General features: G+C 36.9%; 2 protein-coding genes across 2 annotated transcripts; one reads left to right on the plus strand and one right to left on the minus strand.

The window, feature by feature from the left end:
* The first annotated feature begins 663 nt into the window (after window positions 1-663).
* On the plus strand, window positions 664-5,838 carry LOC148852099 (uncharacterized). Its single transcript, XM_088942661.1, has 5 exons — window positions 664-1,190; window positions 2,855-2,964; window positions 3,052-3,423; window positions 3,552-4,206; window positions 5,114-5,838. The coding sequence occupies exons 1-5, from the start codon at window positions 941-943 to the stop codon at window positions 5,200-5,202; spliced, it is 1,476 nt and encodes a 491-aa protein (XP_088798787.1). The 5' UTR covers window positions 664-940; the 3' UTR covers window positions 5,203-5,838.
* Window positions 5,839-13,026: 7,188 nt separating this feature from the next.
* LOC148852100 (Thioredoxin superfamily protein) lies at window positions 13,027-18,014 on the minus strand. Its single transcript, XM_088947530.1, has 3 exons — window positions 17,420-18,014; window positions 17,229-17,318; window positions 13,027-13,269 (listed from the first exon to the last, which is right to left on the minus strand). The coding sequence occupies exons 1-3, from the start codon at window positions 17,666-17,668 to the stop codon at window positions 13,192-13,194; spliced, it is 417 nt and encodes a 138-aa protein (XP_088803656.1). The 5' UTR covers window positions 17,669-18,014; the 3' UTR covers window positions 13,027-13,191.
* Window positions 18,015-18,931: the final 917 nt, after the last annotated feature.

Genomic DNA, 18,931 nt, shown 5'->3' on the forward strand with positions numbered 1-18,931 from the left:
GTGTTGGGCCATTATTTGTCCACTTAAGTCCTGGGTCATGCAACCATTTACACTCAGGACAAGTAAGGGCTTGCTTCCATTAAGGGTAGTAAACCCTACAGGAAGTTTCTAGAGCAAATCAGCAAATAGACCACTAATGATGCATGGATCCCATCACTCATAATTTGATCCATTAATGGTGGGGTCATCAATTAAATGAAAACTAGTCCAATCAAACCAGTGATCATCAATTACATGAAGATTGATCCAATCAAACCAACCCAAATAGACCCTTTCTAGCCAATTGTGTTTTAACTCTACTTTTGAAGGCTCTCATTATTACAACCTTCAATGCCCAACCCAAGAGATGGTCCCACCCATTCTAGGGTTTGATCTCAGTAACCGAGTGTACGGCTCAGATGACACTATCAATTCAAGTTAAACACTCAGAATAAATGTCAAAATGAAACGAAAGGAAAAACAAGGGGTTAGTTAGAGAAAGAAATTATGAAATTGAATGTAAAAGGAGGGAAAATGTGTGTTGTAGAAGTGTGTGAGAAGAAGTACTGACTAGCCAATTTGAATTTTGATTGATAGGAGACACTGAACAAGTGGACTACAACTTCTTTACTGGTCACTAATACAGAAAACAAATAAAAAAAAAAAAAACGATTTTTATATTTTATTCTCTTTCTCTGCCACCCCTCTTTGCTTCTCCCCAACGCTGGGTGGTCCAAATTAAAGAAATAAGAAAAAAATAGAATATAGTGTTGGTTGGATGCAGCTTAGAAGCAGAAGTCCTCACGACGGCCCTCCTTGTATCCTTTTTCATCTTCCCAAGTTTCTTCTTCGTTTGCCCATAAAAAGAAAATCAAGGTTTCTTCTCCGTCTCTTCGTTTTGTCTTCATAGTTGTAGAGAACAGGTTGCAGTAGAGAGAGGGGGATTACAGATGCTCTGCAAATGGGGAAAATCGACGCTCAACAGCTGCAACAGCAGCAGCAGATGCAGGAAGGGGAAGGTGGCGGCTCTTCGGCATTCTTCTGCGAGAGTTGTTCGATAGGTTTGGCCAGAATCGGGAAAGCGATCAGCTTCAAATGCATTTTCATTTTAATTCTTAGTGTTGCTGTTTTCTTTTCTGCTGTACTATGGCTCCCTCCCTTTCATCCGTTTAAATCCGTTATTGACGCCTATGATGCACCTGACCTTAATGGTAATTCTGTCTCCTGCCCCTCGTTCCCTGCGTGGCATTTAGTGCATATTTGTTCTGGAATTAGGGATTTTGATCTTTTGAGGGAGATGGGTATGCGTTATTTTTATCTTTTTTCTAGGTTTTGTAGCTGTGGTTTACTTATAGGACTTATACATGGAATTTGATTTTGTTCATAGTGGAAAGTTGTTGGGTTGCTTATTGGTTTCTCGTTAATAGAATCTGTGGCTATTTGTTAAGTTTATTCTTCTCGGGATTATAATCAGTAACAGTAATAAATGATTAAATTGTAACTTGTCTGGTCGGAAATTGATTCACAAGCGTTAGAACATCATCAAGGGCATTTTTTCCTGGTAAAAAAAATTCTGAATCTTATAATAAAGTTTTATTACTACAAACTTATTATGTATGATCTTGTTTTGAGCTATAATGGTGATCCAGTTCATCCTCTCATTTATTTTATGATCATATGTTTTGCAATAATCTATAGTTAGAATCTATTATTCATTTTTTTTTTTTTGGGGGGGGGGGGGATTGGAAGTTAGAATCTATAGTTTTTTTTTCCTTATATAAGTATACACCAAAATTTCTTTTTATTCACCATTACAAGTCTTTTTATCCATATAATGGAAATTTTCAAAATGACTTTTTTTTATTCATGGAGCTACACAACAGGGGGTGGCCCATCCTCCAAATCCATGCACCCCCAACCCTGGTGAATTTCAAAATGATCCAATCAACTATATTAAGGGATTGATTTTGTCAAAGGATTTTTAAGGGATCTTATCCTACAGGGGTAAGAAAAGTTCAGAAAAAGGTGAAATAATTCTCACCACACAACATAGAACCTATAAATAATGACAACTAATGATAAATTAATTATATCAAAAGAAAAAAAAAGTTTTTTTTTTCATGAGGATCACAAAGTCATTCTCTAGAGAGAAACATTCTAAAGCATAAGCCTTAGACCACATACTATTAGATTGATTGTTTATACCAGGTTGCTTTTTTCTTTCTTTCTTTCTTCTTCTTTTTAACATTTCGTTCTAATTCCAGACAGTGTCGATGCTCTGACAGTCTCTTGTTAGTGCTTGCAACTGTCTTCTTATCCTTTTCCTATGCTTCTTGGATGATACAATGTTTTGTCCAGGTGACTTGAACTCTAGGATGTGATTCAAATTCCCTGTTATATGTTATCAATTTTTTGTGTTCTTTACTTCTCCCTATTATTTTTCATATTTAACCACTGGCTTTGTCTAGAAGGTTGTTTTCTGGTAATTTCTGAACAATGTTTTTCTTTTATTTTTACTGTGCAAAATTCTTACAACCAATATGATGCAGCAGAATAAACTTCTACTTGGTCTGTTGTACTGACCAAGGAGAAGGATTAGACTTCGGTTCATGATGGTGGTAAGGCCTTCTAACAAAATAAAGCTGAATCTGGAAAAGAAGAAAATGAAAAGTAATGATCTGATGCATTTCATTTCCAAATCAAAAGAAGAATAAGACAATAAATTAGATTAATGCATTTTCAGCATTCTTTATGTGCATCAATTACAATCCTTGCTTTTGGGTAGCATGCTTTTGCATTCTCTTTCTATATATATGATGAGTTCGTACTTCTGGCATCCTTTGTTTTCTTTTGACACGTATGTTTCTCTCTTCAGCTACTGTGCAAGCAAGCTTCAGACTGCCAAAGTCAGTTTCATTGCTTGTTCACCACATTGGAACATTAGAAAGTGATATATTGGCAGAAATAGGAGTGCCAAACACAACAGTATTGTTTCAAGCCTCATCTATTCTATTTTTGGTAACTCATTTTGAAATGATGGCCTATTAATCTGAAAGAAAATTGTCTTGACAGGTTTCTATTATATCTCTGCACCGATCCGTTGTATCAAACAGTACTGATGTGGTTTTTGGTGTCCTTCCTGTTTCGAAGAATGTTCCAATAAATACAGTCTCCCTAAGTGTTCTGAGGTCATCTTTGATAGAGTTGGTCCTGGGGCATATGAATCTGTCCTTGACAACATCAATTTTCGGGCATCCATCTTTCTTTCAGATCTTGAAGTTCCCTGGGGGAATCACAGTGATACCCGGGCCTTCTGTTTCTATCTGGCAAATACCGCAGATCCTTTTCAACTTTACCCTGTACAACTCAGTTTCTCAAATACAGGAAAATTTTGACCAGTTCAACGACCAGCTGAAGTTTGGGTTGCATCTGAGATCCTATGAAGTATTTCCATGTGCTCTACTCTCCTCTTTTTTTTTTTTTTGCATGATTTTCATATAAGTTCTAAAATCTGAGTAGCATTTGGATGTTAAGTTTATCTCTATCAGTGATTTCATTTTCTGTGCATGCAGAATGTGTATGTGCAGGTGACAAACAAAAATGGTTCAACATTGTCTCCACCTGTAACAGTACAAGCTTCTGTCATATCAGCTATGGGGAACCATTACCTTCTTCCACAGAGATTGAAGCAGCTAGCACAGACAATTACAGGATCTCCTCCTGCAAAGAATCTTGGCCTTAATAACTCAGTTTTTGGTAAAGTGAAGGAGATAAGCTTGTCATCTATTCTAAACTGTACACTCCATGGGTCTCCTTCTCCATCTCCATCTCCATCTTATGCTCCTGCTCCTTCACCTCACCATCAATTCTCACGCTGTCTCAACTGTGACAATGCCCATCCAAAAACTCCTGAGCATGATTCACAACCTCCATCAGCTCCAGTGTCAAAGACACCTGCACCCTCAGTGGTGCCATCTCGTTTCCCAAGAAAGGGTCCATACAGTGGTTCCATAATTACACCAAGCCCTTCTCCGACAGTTCATTCTGACACATCTACCCCAGAGTTATCACCTCATGCTGCTATTTTATATCAACCTTCCCTGCATAATACACCACAACTGTCCCCAAAAATCTCGCCTAAGGTGTTTTATGGCCCCAGTCCAGAATCAGAAAGGAGTGGTGAAGTGTCTAAGTCTGTATTGTCACCCATTTTGCCATCCCCGTCATGTAAGTTACACTGCTAATGTATAATTTATGTTCTGTATTTATTGAAGAACAAAATGTTTTGCTTTGGTTCACATCATGAATCAGGATATGCATATTTCAGTCATACTTGTGGAAATGGACATTTATTTCTGCCTTTCCAATATCAAACCCTCTGTGTAGCATCTAGCATGTATGGTGTAATGCCAAAATGGTTTTACTTGATACTCTTTCTCTACTACAGAGTTTTCATTGTAGTTTCCAAAATCATGTATTGTTGCAATGGAATTCTCAAGAATCAGTTGCCCTGCTACAAAACCTCTACGAAATGAGATATTGGGATACAATGAAAACCTCCATTTTTTATTATGAATTCTACTAATTTTCTGTGAGCATATAGGGAGTGCATTTGGCCTTTCAAAGCCTTCAGTCATTTAGTTGTACTCCTTTGGGATGAGAATATAGAGGTCCCTTCAGCAATTCTCTTAAGGGTATAAGCAGTGAATCAGAGCATGTGCATCTGGTAGGATTTTCCGGTGTTGTGAGATTCAAGATCCAGATAGATTTTTCTTGGATCTTGGTCCAAGCATGGTATAGAACCTGCATATATTTTAAAGCTGCCTGATCAGCCTTGGTATGGATTTAGTTAATTTGATTATAGTGTTCTTGGTGGTGTTTATTCTATCACACTTATTTTCTTGTGCTGTTCTGGTGTATTTATTTCTCTCTATTTAGTTCTAAGCTAAAATGCAACCATCAAATTTAAAGCTCCTCAGTTTAATTGTCTTTTGACAGGAATATACATGTTTTACTTGTTTTTGTGCATACGTCTGCCAAATAGGAAATATTTTGCAAGTTTGACCTTCTGCAATATGTTTTTTGTGGTTGCAGTTGATTACTTGGTCCTAATCATCTCTTGTATGGATTGCAGCTTCTGTGGCAAGATTACTTCCCTGTAAGGAGGTGTGGCTTTTGGGGTTGTTAGGACCCTTGATATTTCTACTATGTAGACTGTGTTGATAACGCTCATCATGCAAGGACATCAAGTCATCAATTTAGTCATGCGTTTTGGCTGCCTGTATGCACAAATCTCCTCAGGCTGACAATTTTGCTCATACCCTGTTGATCTTTATCAAGTAGATGCTGGAGTTAATTATATTTTTGATGTAGAAGTTCCCTAAGCAAGTTGTGGGGACCTCTCAATCAGGTAATATCTATGTATATAAACTGGAAGATGAATTGCAGGTCAAAGCCAGAAAGGTGGCAGGCCATCCTATTCTACATCTTGTTGTGAAAGTTTTATTCCAAAGGGAAGAAAGAAGTTAAGAAGCCCATATAAGTTTAGAAGCAGTAGCAGTTACTGTTTTGCAGTTGTAGAAAGAACCGAGTAGTTACAGTGATCAAACTGAAAACAAAAATGGAAATTTTGAAAATAGTGATATTTCAGAATTTTTGGACACCCCTCACTGTTTAAGTAGGTCAGCTGTTGTCTGGATGTGTCCCACGTTGCCAAATGCCATAACCAATAACAGAAATGACAACCAAGTACAGGATATATTGTAAGGTAAATGCAAATACTTGTTTAGTTATTAACTTATTATGATCATTTTTTAACTGGAAACTTCTGAAGAAAAACTGATAAACTGTTGATGGTCCCGAGGATGAAGTAGCAAACGCCCTCTTGTGTCATTGTGTGCAGGATGCAGGATCCATTTCTTCAACCACTCTCAGTGCTTTTTTTAAATACACCCATAAATTACTACACAAACAATCGAAATGTATGATTGTTTATTAATAATTTGAGTTTTAAATTTAATAATCTCTGACTTGTGTCCAGATCATTCCACTGAATCCATGTATATTCGACATGTATTTCAAATACATATCCTAGAATGCCTACTAGTACTGTTTGCAATACTGATATTTTGAAGTTTGTGACCAACTGGTAACAGCTAAAGTGACTAACTGAACAACATATTGCCTATTTCTGTCTTTTTAGCAGATGTAGTCATAATTCACAAGATAAAATAATTATGCTCTATCAAATGTTTTATTATGACTACTTGGTCCATAAATGGACAAGGCAATAAGTAGTTCAGCCATTTCAGCTGTATCAAGTGGCCCCTTACATGAATTTCAGAATTTGACATAAATGGAAAGATCATTTTCTGTGATTTGAGAAAGGCATTGTATTGGAATATTTTACGTGAGTTATCATGATTGGGGAATTTCTTTTTTATTTTCTGAAAAAAAAAAAAGTAATGGGATGATTTCTCCCGTCCATAACCCAAATAATTTCAGCCCCGTTTGGTTAGTGGGAATAGGAGCCTGGAATCGGAATCAAAATAGGCTATTTTGAGTTCAACTGTTTGGTTGGACAGAATTGGAATCTCATTTCCATTACTCGTGGTATAGCATTCTCCTATTTCAAGGAATGGCCGTTCCCTCCCTCTCCTTTGGGAATGAAATTCCATACCTGCTGATATTAATTTTCATTTTCATTCCTGAACCAAACAGGCGATAGGAATAGATCAATCCGTTTCTGACTGCAAACCAAAACTGCCCCTTCAATCACCAGGCGTCTCTTACTAGTAAAAATTTGGGTGGCCAAGCTCGACAGGCTGGGCCATAAATCGTGCTCTTTCCTGTGATAAGGTAGTTCACAGTTCACACGACTCACGACTTGGTGAAAATTTCTAGTACTGGATGCATCGTGGGTCTGGGTGATCTAACATCTCATGCAGAGATAGTCCAGCCTTTTAAACGCGGAGAGGCAGAGCTCTCTTGCTTGACCGGTTGACATGTAAAAGCCGGGAGTGGCCAAACTTTTCAACTGGGTCTGGCCGATGGATTGGACATAACTGGCATTGACCTGTAATTGCCATTAGGACATGCAACCCAAGCCATGACGAGCGGATAGCTTCGGAGGAATTTCCCTCAATTAAGCATCGAGCCATTTTGCTCTGTTTCGCCACTAATTAGTTGCAGAAATTTTTGAGTCGCAAACTAGATCAATTTCGAGTTCACATCCTCAGTAGCAATAGAAATCTGTTACACCACCAAGTTTGTGACTGAAGTGATACCATGACTTTTCAGCATATTTTTTTTTAAATTCATCATAATTTTTTAAAACATCCAAGGAACTCCATGTCAGTAATTTGACCATAAATAGATTAATGGGTGTTAATAGATTACCATTTTATCCTTTTTATATTTAACCCAATTTTCAACATTTCAAAAATGTTATTATTTGATCAAAAACCCATTTTTCAACTTCCTTGGATTTGGAATACTTTCAAGCAGCACAATGACAGCAAACTCTCTCAATGAGTATAAATCTTATATATAAGACAGTTGGGCATTTAAGGGCATTTTAGTCATAAAAAATACATTTAATAAGGCTGACTTGCCATTCAGGGGATGTTTGGTCAGGGAAAATGCATTTATGCTGATGTGGGCAACTTCTATCAATAAAATTCACTAATACATGGTTCCCTCAACATTTTGAAAAGTTAGGATGAGTTCAAGAGAAATACTGAAAAGTCATGGTGAGTTTTAGACAATTTTACCAAGATTTAAGTAATTTTTTTAATAGTGTGGCAGATTGCCATTGGCCTGATACTGAAATTTTTTTTGCCAAGGGTAGGAGGATGTGATTTCAACAATTTCTCTTTACAATTTTCTGAAACATGTCATTTATTTGGTAAATGAAAGAATTAATAAACCAATTTGAGAGCTACTACTTTAGTCTCTGTCCGCTTGTTATGCCAAGGTTTAAAGCATCTGTATCAGAAAATCAATTTTAAGATGACATTCATATGAATCCCAACAAAATGTATTATATGTATTAATAAAACTAAATTTGAAGTTCAAACGACTACAAATAAATATAGACACATAAGAAAACTTTTTTAATAGTTTATTTGAAATACGAACTAATTGGTAAGAGAAATTAATAAAGATGGGTTGAAAATTAGACATAATTAAAATTCATATCATTTCAACTTGTTAACATGTAGTATAGCCGTAGAGACTGTATCTATCATGTAGCTTAAATGGGTTCAAATGTGGTTGCTTAATCGGAGTAATATTCAAGGATCAAAATACGAACATGCATGATACAAAGAGTTGGGTATCGTGTGCATCGATTGATCAATAGACCTTTTTCTTTTTTTAATTTTTCAGTCTGATAATTCTCAAATAGGTTGAGGATGATGCCCTCCATCCCAAACATTCAAAACCCCCAAAGTCTTTCTCTCTCTCTCCGTGACCTTACACCCGATACAGGACGTATTGTCTCATATTTTGATTCTTTGGTAACATCATCATCATTATCCAAGCCCTATTCCAACTATAGGATCGGCTAAATGTATCCTGTTTTGCCATTATTCTATTTAATGTTAATATCCATTAAACTATGAATGCTTAAATACTACTTTGACCAATGTTCCTTTTGGTTTACCCCCAACTCTTCTAGCCATAGGAGTAAGAAACAGTACTAAATACTAGGAGATGAAACTTAAACAATGAATGTCCTATTTGATAGAGGTTAAATAAGTGAAGAAATACAACTTAATAGGAACTAGATACGAGAGTAAATAGTCTATTTAATAATAGTCAACAAAGTGCCGTGACAAATCAGGTGAGCTTATAGAACACTGCCCAATTTAACAGGATTCAAGTACACCAATTCGGTGAGTTTATTGAATATTGCTGTTGACCACCAAATTGGATGTATATTGGTCTGTATCAGTCGCATTGTATTGATACTTTAAAGTTTAAACCATCGCTATGGCCAATAGACCCTCAGAAAAGGAAATCTTGCTTTTCTTTTTATCTTCCCTATTCCTGCACAATGAGTTTTGTACTTTGGAAGTGGTTAATAATTGCAATCTAGTGCTGCAGGATAGATGTCAAAAGAACAGGTCTCTGAATAGAGAGTTAACCCTGTAAGAATTTAATGGTTAAAACTGGTTGAATGTTGAAAATTTAAATCAATGAAGCCAGACAGCAATTAAAGTACAGGACAGTAATGGAGGACTTAAGTGAAAATAGTTGTGGTTATCTAGTGCAGAAAGCAAGCAATCAGTAGCATCCAAGATTTTTAAAACTGACCCGGACAATGAACTGGTCAGGGTCTGGTTCTCGTATTGAACAGTCCGACTGTTTGAATTAAACAGACAGTCCATTCTGACAAAAATAAATAAAAAAATTAATTTTTTTAAAATAAAAAACGATCAAAACCACTGAACGGTTCAAATGGTTCAACCGCCCGGGTCAATAATTTGCTGACCAAATCAACAATCGAAACTGGTCACCTGACTGGTTCCCGGTTTTCTGGTCCGATCATCCGGTCCGGTCCGGTTTGAAAACCATGATAGCATCTTATTCGGTTATTCCCCACATTTTTACCCTTCAACCAAACCATCTTTTTTATTAGAATAATTAATAACTTTTCTCCTGGACATTCTGATCTTTTACTTCCTCTTTTCCTTATCCAAATAGCATGATATCTTTTGCAGGTAAATCCAAAATTTGCACAGCAGTTCAAATGAAAAATCAGGAAGGATCCCTAGCACGTACAGAAGAAATATTCCTCAAGCCTACAAACTCCATTTAACCCAAGGTTTTTCTTTTTTGGGTTTCACAGTATCTTTTGGTTGCTTAATAACAAAAAGGGTTTTGACTTGAATATACCCCGAGGTTTGAGGAAACTACTTATATATACCCCGTAGTTTCAAAAACTATTTACATAGACCTTGTTGACCTTTCAAACGTTATCTCTGTTAGAAACTAAAGGACAAAAGCGTCATTTACTGTTCATTAAATTTTCAAAATTCTCTTTTCTTCTTTGAAGCTGCAAACACCACCGAACAAGAGCAACAGCACTGGCCTTCGTCCCTATTTCTCCCTCTCTTTTTTCTCTCTCCCATCCTCTTCTTCTCTGTTCCATTTTCCCTATTTGTTCTTCCTTTTTTTTTTTGAGAAAGAGTAATAAAATTTTATTAAGAGAAAAGCAAGTACATGAGGAGATATACAGCACAAAAAGCAGCACACAAAATTACAAGGGCAAGCTTCTTTCACTATACAAACACTCCTTGTGCACTCCAGATTTTGCTAGACCATCAGCTAAAGAGTTTAGCTCCCTAAGAATCCAAGTGAGATTTGTAATCATCTAGCTCAAGATGTCCCTGGCCTCCATCAGATGGTGGGGGTACCATCTGATTGACTTTACAGAGTCACCTTCAATGTCTAACCTTGAGCAGCCCAGTTCTCTAGTACAATGGGTTCCAGTAAGAGCTGCCATCACCTCAGCTTGGAGGAATCAGCAGTCCCTGTTGAAAACCCAACAAATAAAACCATCTATCCCCCTGATTATACCCCCAATACCAGCAGCACCCAGATTACCTATGGCACTTCCATCAAAGTTTAGCTTCATTATCTCCTTATTGCAGGTATAGGGACCTTGGGGAATAGTCAGAGTACTTCGGGAGGCAGAAAGAAGGTAGGGTACTGCATTCCTTTGAACTTTTCTGAGCTAGCTGTCCACAAGTTGCAAAAGAAATATAGGAAAACAAATTTTCCAGTCCCCGCCTTATTTTCAAAAACCAGACTGTTTCCTATCCCAAATTTCCCACAAGAATGCATGGAAAACTGTGAGCCAATAAATCTTCCCTCTGCTGATAGTGATAAGCCCTTTCCTTATTTTTTTTCTTCCGTCCTCCTTTCCTCCCTGCTCCACTACAGCTGCTAAGGTCACCGAACAGTGAACTCACCCCTGAAATGGTGGCTCTACTCTCAATCCCTTTCGTTATTGGTGCCGCTGCTAAGGTCTCTGAACAGAGAGAACTCGCCCCTGAAAGGAATTGGGATTAATGCCTCCCTACCTTCGAAATGGTGTGCTCCTTCAGTTTTTATGAAGTCCTCTCTTAAGACTTATCTTAGGTGTGCCCCTTGTAAAAGTTAATCAAAACTGATTGTGCCCCCATTTCTTTTTCATCTTCTAGCGGGAAACACAGGGTGCAAGAAAAGGAAGAGAGGAAGAGGGGCAAGCAAAGGAGGAAGAGAGGAAGAGGGGAGGGAGAGAGAACGGGAGAAATGCTGCCACTCTGGTTTGTTCGGTCAGGAGAGCGAGGAAGGGAAGAAGAGAATAAACATGGGATTATGGAAAAATTAATGGCCATGTGAAACAGTCCTAAATATTATGTTAACAGATGGCCTGTTTTTGTTATGTGGGCCCACCTTATAAGGTTTACGTAAGTAGTTTTTGAAACTACAGGGTATATATAAGTAGTTTCCTCAAACCTCAGGGTATACATAAGTAATTAATCCCAAAAAAATACTGGCTGCTCACAATTAGCATTCTTTATATGGAATAACAAGCTAAGCTAAATCCATGAAGGGACTTATTCATTAGAAGAAGGATTGGCACGAAGTATACAACCTTACAGATAGTGGAAGCATGATGAATATTGAACTAGCCAACCCCATAGGCAGGAATCTCTTCAGTAAAATCACTTCCATCCAAAGTTTGTAGTCCATGGTCTAACCGCAGCTCATAACATCTTTTCTGCCTCCAGGATTCATAACATGGGCATAAGTATAGATGCAAAGAATCTGGACATTGATCATGAGATAATCAACGCCAGAAATATTCTAGTGACAGTAAAAAAGGTGAATACCAAATGTTGGTCCCAGCTATCTGGGGTCTTGGAAGGATCCTATGAAGTAATTTCTCCTAAAAGGAACTACTTTGCCAGGCAAAAACAGCATCTTTAGGAACAAAACGCTCACACGCCAAAGTCAAATTCCTCCATTGTTTATAATGGCAATTACTTGTAAGTGGCAACAAGAAAGTAATGAATTAAAAGGCAGTGAAAAAAATGAACGACATCGATCTTGGTCTAGCTACGAGGTACTTTCATAAACGAGTGAAGAAAAAATGGACTTGTTCCTTTGAGTTCCCTCGTGCCAACTTTTGAGGCCAGGAAAAATCAAATTTTATCCCTTTACTTATCAAAAAAAAATGCATGTGAGGATATTTGAGAATCATGGATATTTTGTGGTAGGACCAAAAAGGACGGGTGAAATAGTGAGAAATTATTTAAGAGGTTCAAGATTTAAAAATGGATATGACATTGAATAGAATGGAAGGGTGAACAAGATTCATGTAACTGACCCCATATGGTCAAGACAAGGCTGAAATGATGATGATGATGATGTATATTTTCTTGTCGATATCACATGTATTACCAAGATACTCCAAAATGGGTTCTGTATCCATGTTAGATGCTTAATTTTAATATAGGTTGCATCTATCTGGATGAAATGCCATTGCAAAGAAGCACAAACTATTCATTTCTTTTTTTTTTTTATAATGCATTTCTTTGTAAAGAAGCACTCATCAGAGTCATCTGATTCAATAATGTTATCAAAAGGTGCAATTATCTAGATAATTAGTTATCGGAGTTCAGGATTCTGGATTAGCTCAGACTAAAAATTGTCAGAAAATGAACATCAAAACTTGCAGAACATCCCAAGGTAAGCAAGTCAAAGTGCTCTGGAAAGACAAGATCTTGCATTCAACTGATACTAATATGCACCATCCAACTTTGGTAATATGATTCCAGTTACATTTTTAACGGCAAAAGTAAAATGCAAATCATTTAAATTCAAGTGTGAATTATTGTTTATTCAAATTCAACTATTTGTGCATAGCAAAACGAAATAGTTAATCTCTAATCCGAGAGTATAATTCTATGTCCATAATCATCAGCAGACAGCAATAGGGATGAACATGGAAATGGTTGGTAAAAAGGACCCATATAAGAAAAAACGATGAGCTTATGAAACGCTGGGAAAAAAACATGAAAATTGATCTACTAAACATACAGAATTAAGTTTAGCACAAAGATTTCTTTACAGATGGCTCCTCATTTGAGACATTCATTTGAAAGACAAGATTAAAACTTCAATAATTATTGCTAACACAGAGAACCTTAATGTCTCCTATCCTTTCAATGAAGATGCAATTTTCCTTTGGATGAGCTCAACTCCAAGACGAGGAGACAATCTTGGAAGTGTTTCCTGCAACAGAGACATGAAATGTAAGATTTTTCTATCAAACTGAGACCATGGATAAGTATATTAACAAGAAATAGCAATTCACAAAGAGTTTTGAGCTATACTACCATGTGAATTTAGCTACAATTTAAAAAAGTTTCATCTAGGGAGAAAAGAGGCTAGTTTGAAACTAATTATAACTTATGGGGATGAATTTTGTAACATCTAGAGCAGAACAAAGACTTCCCACAAGGCTCTGGGGCCTAATGAATTTACTACTTTCTTCTATCAATATTTTTGGAGTCTAATTGGTCATGGGGTTTTTGACATGGTGATTAATTTCTATGAGTTAGAACTCTTGCCCAAAGAAATCAACAATACCAACCTGGTATTTATTCCTAAAACTCCTATAGATCCATCAAGCTATCGGCCTACAAGTCTTTGCAATGTCTTGTACAAAGTCATCTCAAAATGGATTGTAACAACACTGCAACCAATTTTTTTTTTTTGATAAATAGTTTCAGTCCGGTTTTTTGAAGGATAGGCAGAATGCAGACAACATCCTTCTGGTCAAGGAGGCTTTATGCCTAATGAGAAGAACTCAGAAAAGAAAAGGTAAAGGAAATGTGGCTCTTAAGCTTGACATGTCTTAAGCTTTTGATAGGATGGGCTGGCAGTTCTTACAGGTGATGCTCTCCAAAATGAAATTTCCTATTAAGTGGTCTAAACTCATACATCAATGTATATCCACCCCCTCTTTCTCAATCAAGCTAGGAGGAGAAGCCTATGGTCATTTTCACCTCAAAAGAGGACTAAGGCGGGGTGAACCCTTGTCACAGTACCTCTTTATAATTGGTATGGAAGTACTCAGCTTTTACAACAAGTCGTTTCTATGAAGCAACTAGAGGGCATTAAACTGTGCAGAAATGGAACCCCAATAACACATCTACTATTTGCAGATGATTGCATACTGTTCTGCAAGGTTCATCTCCAACAAATTAAAGGCCTTCAAGAGCACTCCAACTCTTTGAATCTTTATTAGGGCAAAAGATCAATTATGATTGATGTTCAGCCAAATGTGCCTCGACATCATCAAAAGTTCATCACCCAAAGTCTTCAAGTCAAAATATCGATGAAGGGCACCAAGTACTTAAACTCAATGGTTGGCTTCAAACCCAATGACCAACTATCTCACAAGGAATTATTGGATCGTATATACTCTAGAATTAATTTATGGAGTTCTAAACTCCTACAACAAGCAGGTCACACCACATTATCCAATCTTGTCCAATCAATTCTCACTTACTTTATGTCTTCTAAAATTTTATCTAACAGCTTTCATGTGCAATTAGATCAATACTCTATAAATTTCTAGTGGAAAGCAGATAAACATAGTGCCAAAAATACTATTCCATGGCAAAAACCACGCTTCCCCATAACTAGAAGATTAGGCTTCAGAAACAATAAAGTGATGAATACTCTAGAAATTTCTGGTGGAAAGAGAACATAGTGTCAAACATACTATTCCATGGAAAAAACTATGCTTCCCCATAACTAGAGGATTATGCTTCAGAAACAGTAAAGTGATGAATAAAGCCATGTTTGGTAAACAAATTTGGAGGCTACCAACCAACCAGAATAACCTTTGGAGTAAATTAACCAAAGAAAGGTATTTTCCAAATACAACCTCTTTTTAACTAAGAAAGGACATCGCACTTCTCCAAGGTGGCAACAAGCACATAGATTGCTTGCAGAAATAAAGCAAAACCTACTATGGATGATCAAGGATGGCTCCTCCATATCAGCTTTCAAGGATCCATGGGTGCCTACCATCCAAGGTGATATACCTAAACCACGCTAAAATGTTGATAGCAGTAATCACCAGCTAAGTGTTTCTGATCTTCTAAATCCAATGGTTCACGGAATCTAGCTAAGCTCCAAAATTACTTTGATACTTCCAGAATAAATTACTTTACCCTCATTAGTATTCAATATGACCTATACCTTGATGCAATCATTTGGAAGAGAAACTCTTCGGGTAGCTACGTTGTAAAATTAGAATACAAATCCTTTATCAACACATTACCCTCATCATTCTCTTCACATTTTAATTGGAGGTTGTTGTGGAAGTTAAAAATCCTTTTTCACTTGGTAAGGCATTATGGAATGGGATATTGACAAAGGAAAAATGTGTAAAATGGCTATCGTCAAATGACAGAACATGTTTCCATTTCAGGATTCAAGAGGAAACATTTAATCATCTCTTTTTTACTTGTCCAATTGCTTGGGTCATTTGGTGTTGGGTGCAGCTAGGCATCAATCCTGATGTGTTGGAGCAGAAACCACTGCACATTCTTCTTCAACAATGGTTAAATATGCTACAACCTCAATTAAACAAATAGGAAATCCACTTATTTTTTAGCAAATTTTGTATAGTTTTATACTTTATAAGGGAGGCAAGAAACAGGAAAATTCATGATAACCTGCAAATGCAGCCACATGAAATCCTGAAGAAGCTTCATAGCTTTTTTTGTAATAAATATAAAATTTATTAACAAAAAAGAAAAGAAAGTACAAAGGAGAGTGACCAGAAGTCACTTGAGAGAGGAAAAGTGAAAGCAAAACAACAACTCCAAGAGCATCCTAGACTAGACACAACCTCAACAAACAAGCAAAACCCAAAACCCAGGATAAAAATCAAAACACAACAACCAAAAACCCAAGCAACTCAAAACAAGCTTGACTCCCAAAGGCCAAAGGTTGCACCAACAAAGAACACATCGTCCCCCCGCGACAACAAACAAAACTTTCTTCACAAATCTCAACAAAGCACCCTCAAGAACTGCAAATTTAAAAGACTCTGACATTAAAAACATCTTGAGGCTTTATTGATCTTCAAGATCTTCTTGTTTGGTCTAATCCCAAAGAGACTCCCTTTTAGTCTAGCAAAAGCCTTTGAGACCAGAATACCTCGATGTTTTCTCTGTTTCTTAACTTTTCTATTTGCAACAACATTCCTCTTGAAAACCAACGAGCAGGATGTGGCAATTCCATAGTCGGCAAACTCATCACACCAGCTACCTCAAGCAACTTTACATATTGATGGTTCATGTAGTCCTGTTACAGACTTTGCAGGTCGAAGTCTCATCCTCCATTGTCCTGGTAGCAGCACCACAATTGCAGAGGGAGGAAGGTGCTATGTGTTTGGGAGCTATGATGAAGAGCTTCGTGCCTTAGTCTGTAGTTTGGAAGCAGTTAGTGGACTTTTTGGATCTAAAAGAAAGGCCCACTACATGGACAGAGCAACTTCAATGGGCCCATATACAGTGATTGAAGCGATCACTCCAATCTATTTCTTTTGTTCATATAAATAGGAATAGTAATAGAATGGCCCATCTTTTTTCTTATCTAGCTTGTAAGGACCAAATGCAAATAGTTTACAATTCTAATTACCAAAGTCATGTAGCTGATTTCCTCTTTTGTGTCCCACCAAAAAAAAACGGACTTATCATGTAGTATATGAGATATTTCAGCTCTTTTAGCTTCAATGTATTTGTCTTACAAGTATTCTAGAACTCGTGCATGATTGACTTATAAGGGTAGGAAAGGCCAGCCAACTATAATCTTAGCATAAACAGTCCACAACTATTTAAGAATAAAAACAGAATACGGATGATGAAGTGGTCGAATGCATTCCCCCGAAGCTCAAATATAGGAGATTTACAAAAGCAGCACCCATGAAAAAATCGATGGTAACTTCCACAATATCGTTTTGTTTTATAAATAAATTCCACGATATCATTAATCGAATTCAATCCAACAATCAGACAGCTCGTTCAATTTTATTTCATTTTGTTCATAAAGTCGAGTTCAGATAATATAAACATCAAAACAATGCAAGACCGAATGCGCAATTTCTGTAAAATCCACGATTCAAAAGAGTATATTTCTGCAACCCAAATTGTAAAAGGGCAGAAGCTGACCTCAGTTCCATCAGAACGAATTCTGGCCAGAACGGGTATCTCATACTGGTAAGACCTTTCCCATTCGGGGTTGGTGGTAATATCTCTTATCTATTCAATAAAATAGACAAAATAAGTAAGAAACATATCAAACAAAACGCGTATAAAGATCTAAATTTGAAAAAACAAAGGAAGAAAGCATGGGGACGAACCTGCAAATGAACATCGTGGAGGGAATCTGGGCCGGCAAGTAAAAAAGCCGCTTGAAGCTTTTCTTTGAGGCCATCGCACAAACAGCAACCTGGTTTGGTGTAGAGAACGAGCTTCCTTGAGGGTGGAGAGGGAGAAGATTGGCCTGAGAAAGACGCCAATGGGGTGAATAAGCACTTAACTCTTTGTCGAGCACGAAAGGCCATGGATGATGGAACTGCTACCATTGCTCCTGCTGCAGTAATTGCCATTATTTTTGCCTTTCTTGGCTTCTTTCCAAATTCCAACTCTTTTTGGGCGGGCGCGGGACTGCGCCTGCGGCTGCAAGGTAATCTATATATATATAGATTTGCGTTATCATCGCAGGCTCAGGCCAAAGTACAGGCCGGCAAGTATAAGGAGAACCACTGAACCAGGCCACGATGGCCCTGAAATAGAGCCCTAAGTGCCCAACCGCCGGTCTAATTACCTAAGTAGAAGCTAGAAAGGACCGGGCCGGAAAATGGACTCATTCATAGGGATACAACTTGGGCGGGCTCCATTAGGCTTTTGTCAAATTTTGAAATAGGCTCAGCCCAAGTTGCACCCCCACCCCCACACTCCATGGTTAATAACTTAATATGTATAAGAAATAATATCTTTCTCCGTGCTATTTCTTATTGCAAATGATTTTTTTTTTCAGAATTATGCTGTTCAAAACCCAAATGGATAATGATTAATTTAATCAAATAAAATAAAAAATCAGATATAAAAATTATATCTTGGAAACATAAAAAGTACAAAAACAAACAAAATAAAGAAAAAAAAATCACCTTAATGAAGTTATCCTAAACAATAAGAACAATTAATTGAGAGGTTATTGGATGTCTAAAAGCTATTTTATAAACAGTTGGGTAGAGGTTGAGTATAAAGACGACCTAGTGGAGGCGACTTATTATTGGAGGAAAATTTTTGTAAAGATTTTATTTCACATCACCAATAGCAGTAATTTTCATAAAATTCTCTTTTTTTTTTTCAAATCACATCAAAGCAAGAAAATAAGAAATCCTCTGCACTTATCTTGGTGAATAATGATAGGAATATCAATGGCCGAGTTAAGTGGTAAATCCACCTTGACCTGTACCAAGGTTGACAGGTTATGGGTTGGGGGATAGACTGGCCCCTAGTGTGCAGTTCCACGGAGTTAAAATTAATAATAATAATAATAATTAAATAAGGTTCAAAATTTCAACAAGTTATCAATAGATATGGCTATATGTACAACTATTATTAATAATTGAAACTTTATAAAAGTTTAAATTCTTAAGAAAATAGTATTAGTTACCGGTGTCTGCAATGTAAAGATACAAGTTAATAATATGTTATTAAATTTAACTTTTTATGACCTGCTGCACCAAAGCCAAGACAAATATCCGCTTAATAATGGTATCTATGATATGGATTGATACATTGCAACTTTTTGATGGATTAACAATAGGGCTTCAAAAAAATAAAATCTAGAGAGCTCAAAATAA

This window comes from Nelumbo lutea, chromosome 5, assembly GCF_056320005.1.
Source record: "Nelumbo lutea isolate HS-2025 chromosome 5, American lotus-T2T, whole genome shotgun sequence".
NCBI lineage: Eukaryota > Viridiplantae > Streptophyta > Magnoliopsida > Proteales > Nelumbonaceae > Nelumbo > Nelumbo lutea.

Coding starts and splice junctions, on each gene's coding strand:
- LOC148852099 (XM_088942661.1), top strand. CDS start 941: ATGGGGAAAATCGACGCTCAACAGCTGCAACAGCAGCAGCAGATGCAG. Junction 1,191..2,854: donor TGATGCACCTGACCTTAATG/GTAATTCTGTCT, acceptor TTCTCTCTTCAG/CTACTGTGCAAGCAAGCTTC. Junction 4,207..5,113: donor CATTTTGCCATCCCCGTCAT/GTAAGTTACACT, acceptor TATGGATTGCAG/CTTCTGTGGCAAGATTACTT.
- LOC148852100 (XM_088947530.1), bottom strand. CDS start 17,668: ATGGCAATTACTGCAGCAGGAGCAATGGTAGCAGTTCCATCATCCATG. Junction 17,319..17,419: donor TCCACGATGTTCATTTGCAG/GTTCGTCCCCAT, acceptor TTTATTGAATAG/ATAAGAGATATTACCACCAA. Junction 13,270..17,228: donor TTCGTTCTGATGGAACTGAG/GTCAGCTTCTGC, acceptor TCTCTGTTGCAG/GAAACACTTCCAAGATTGTC.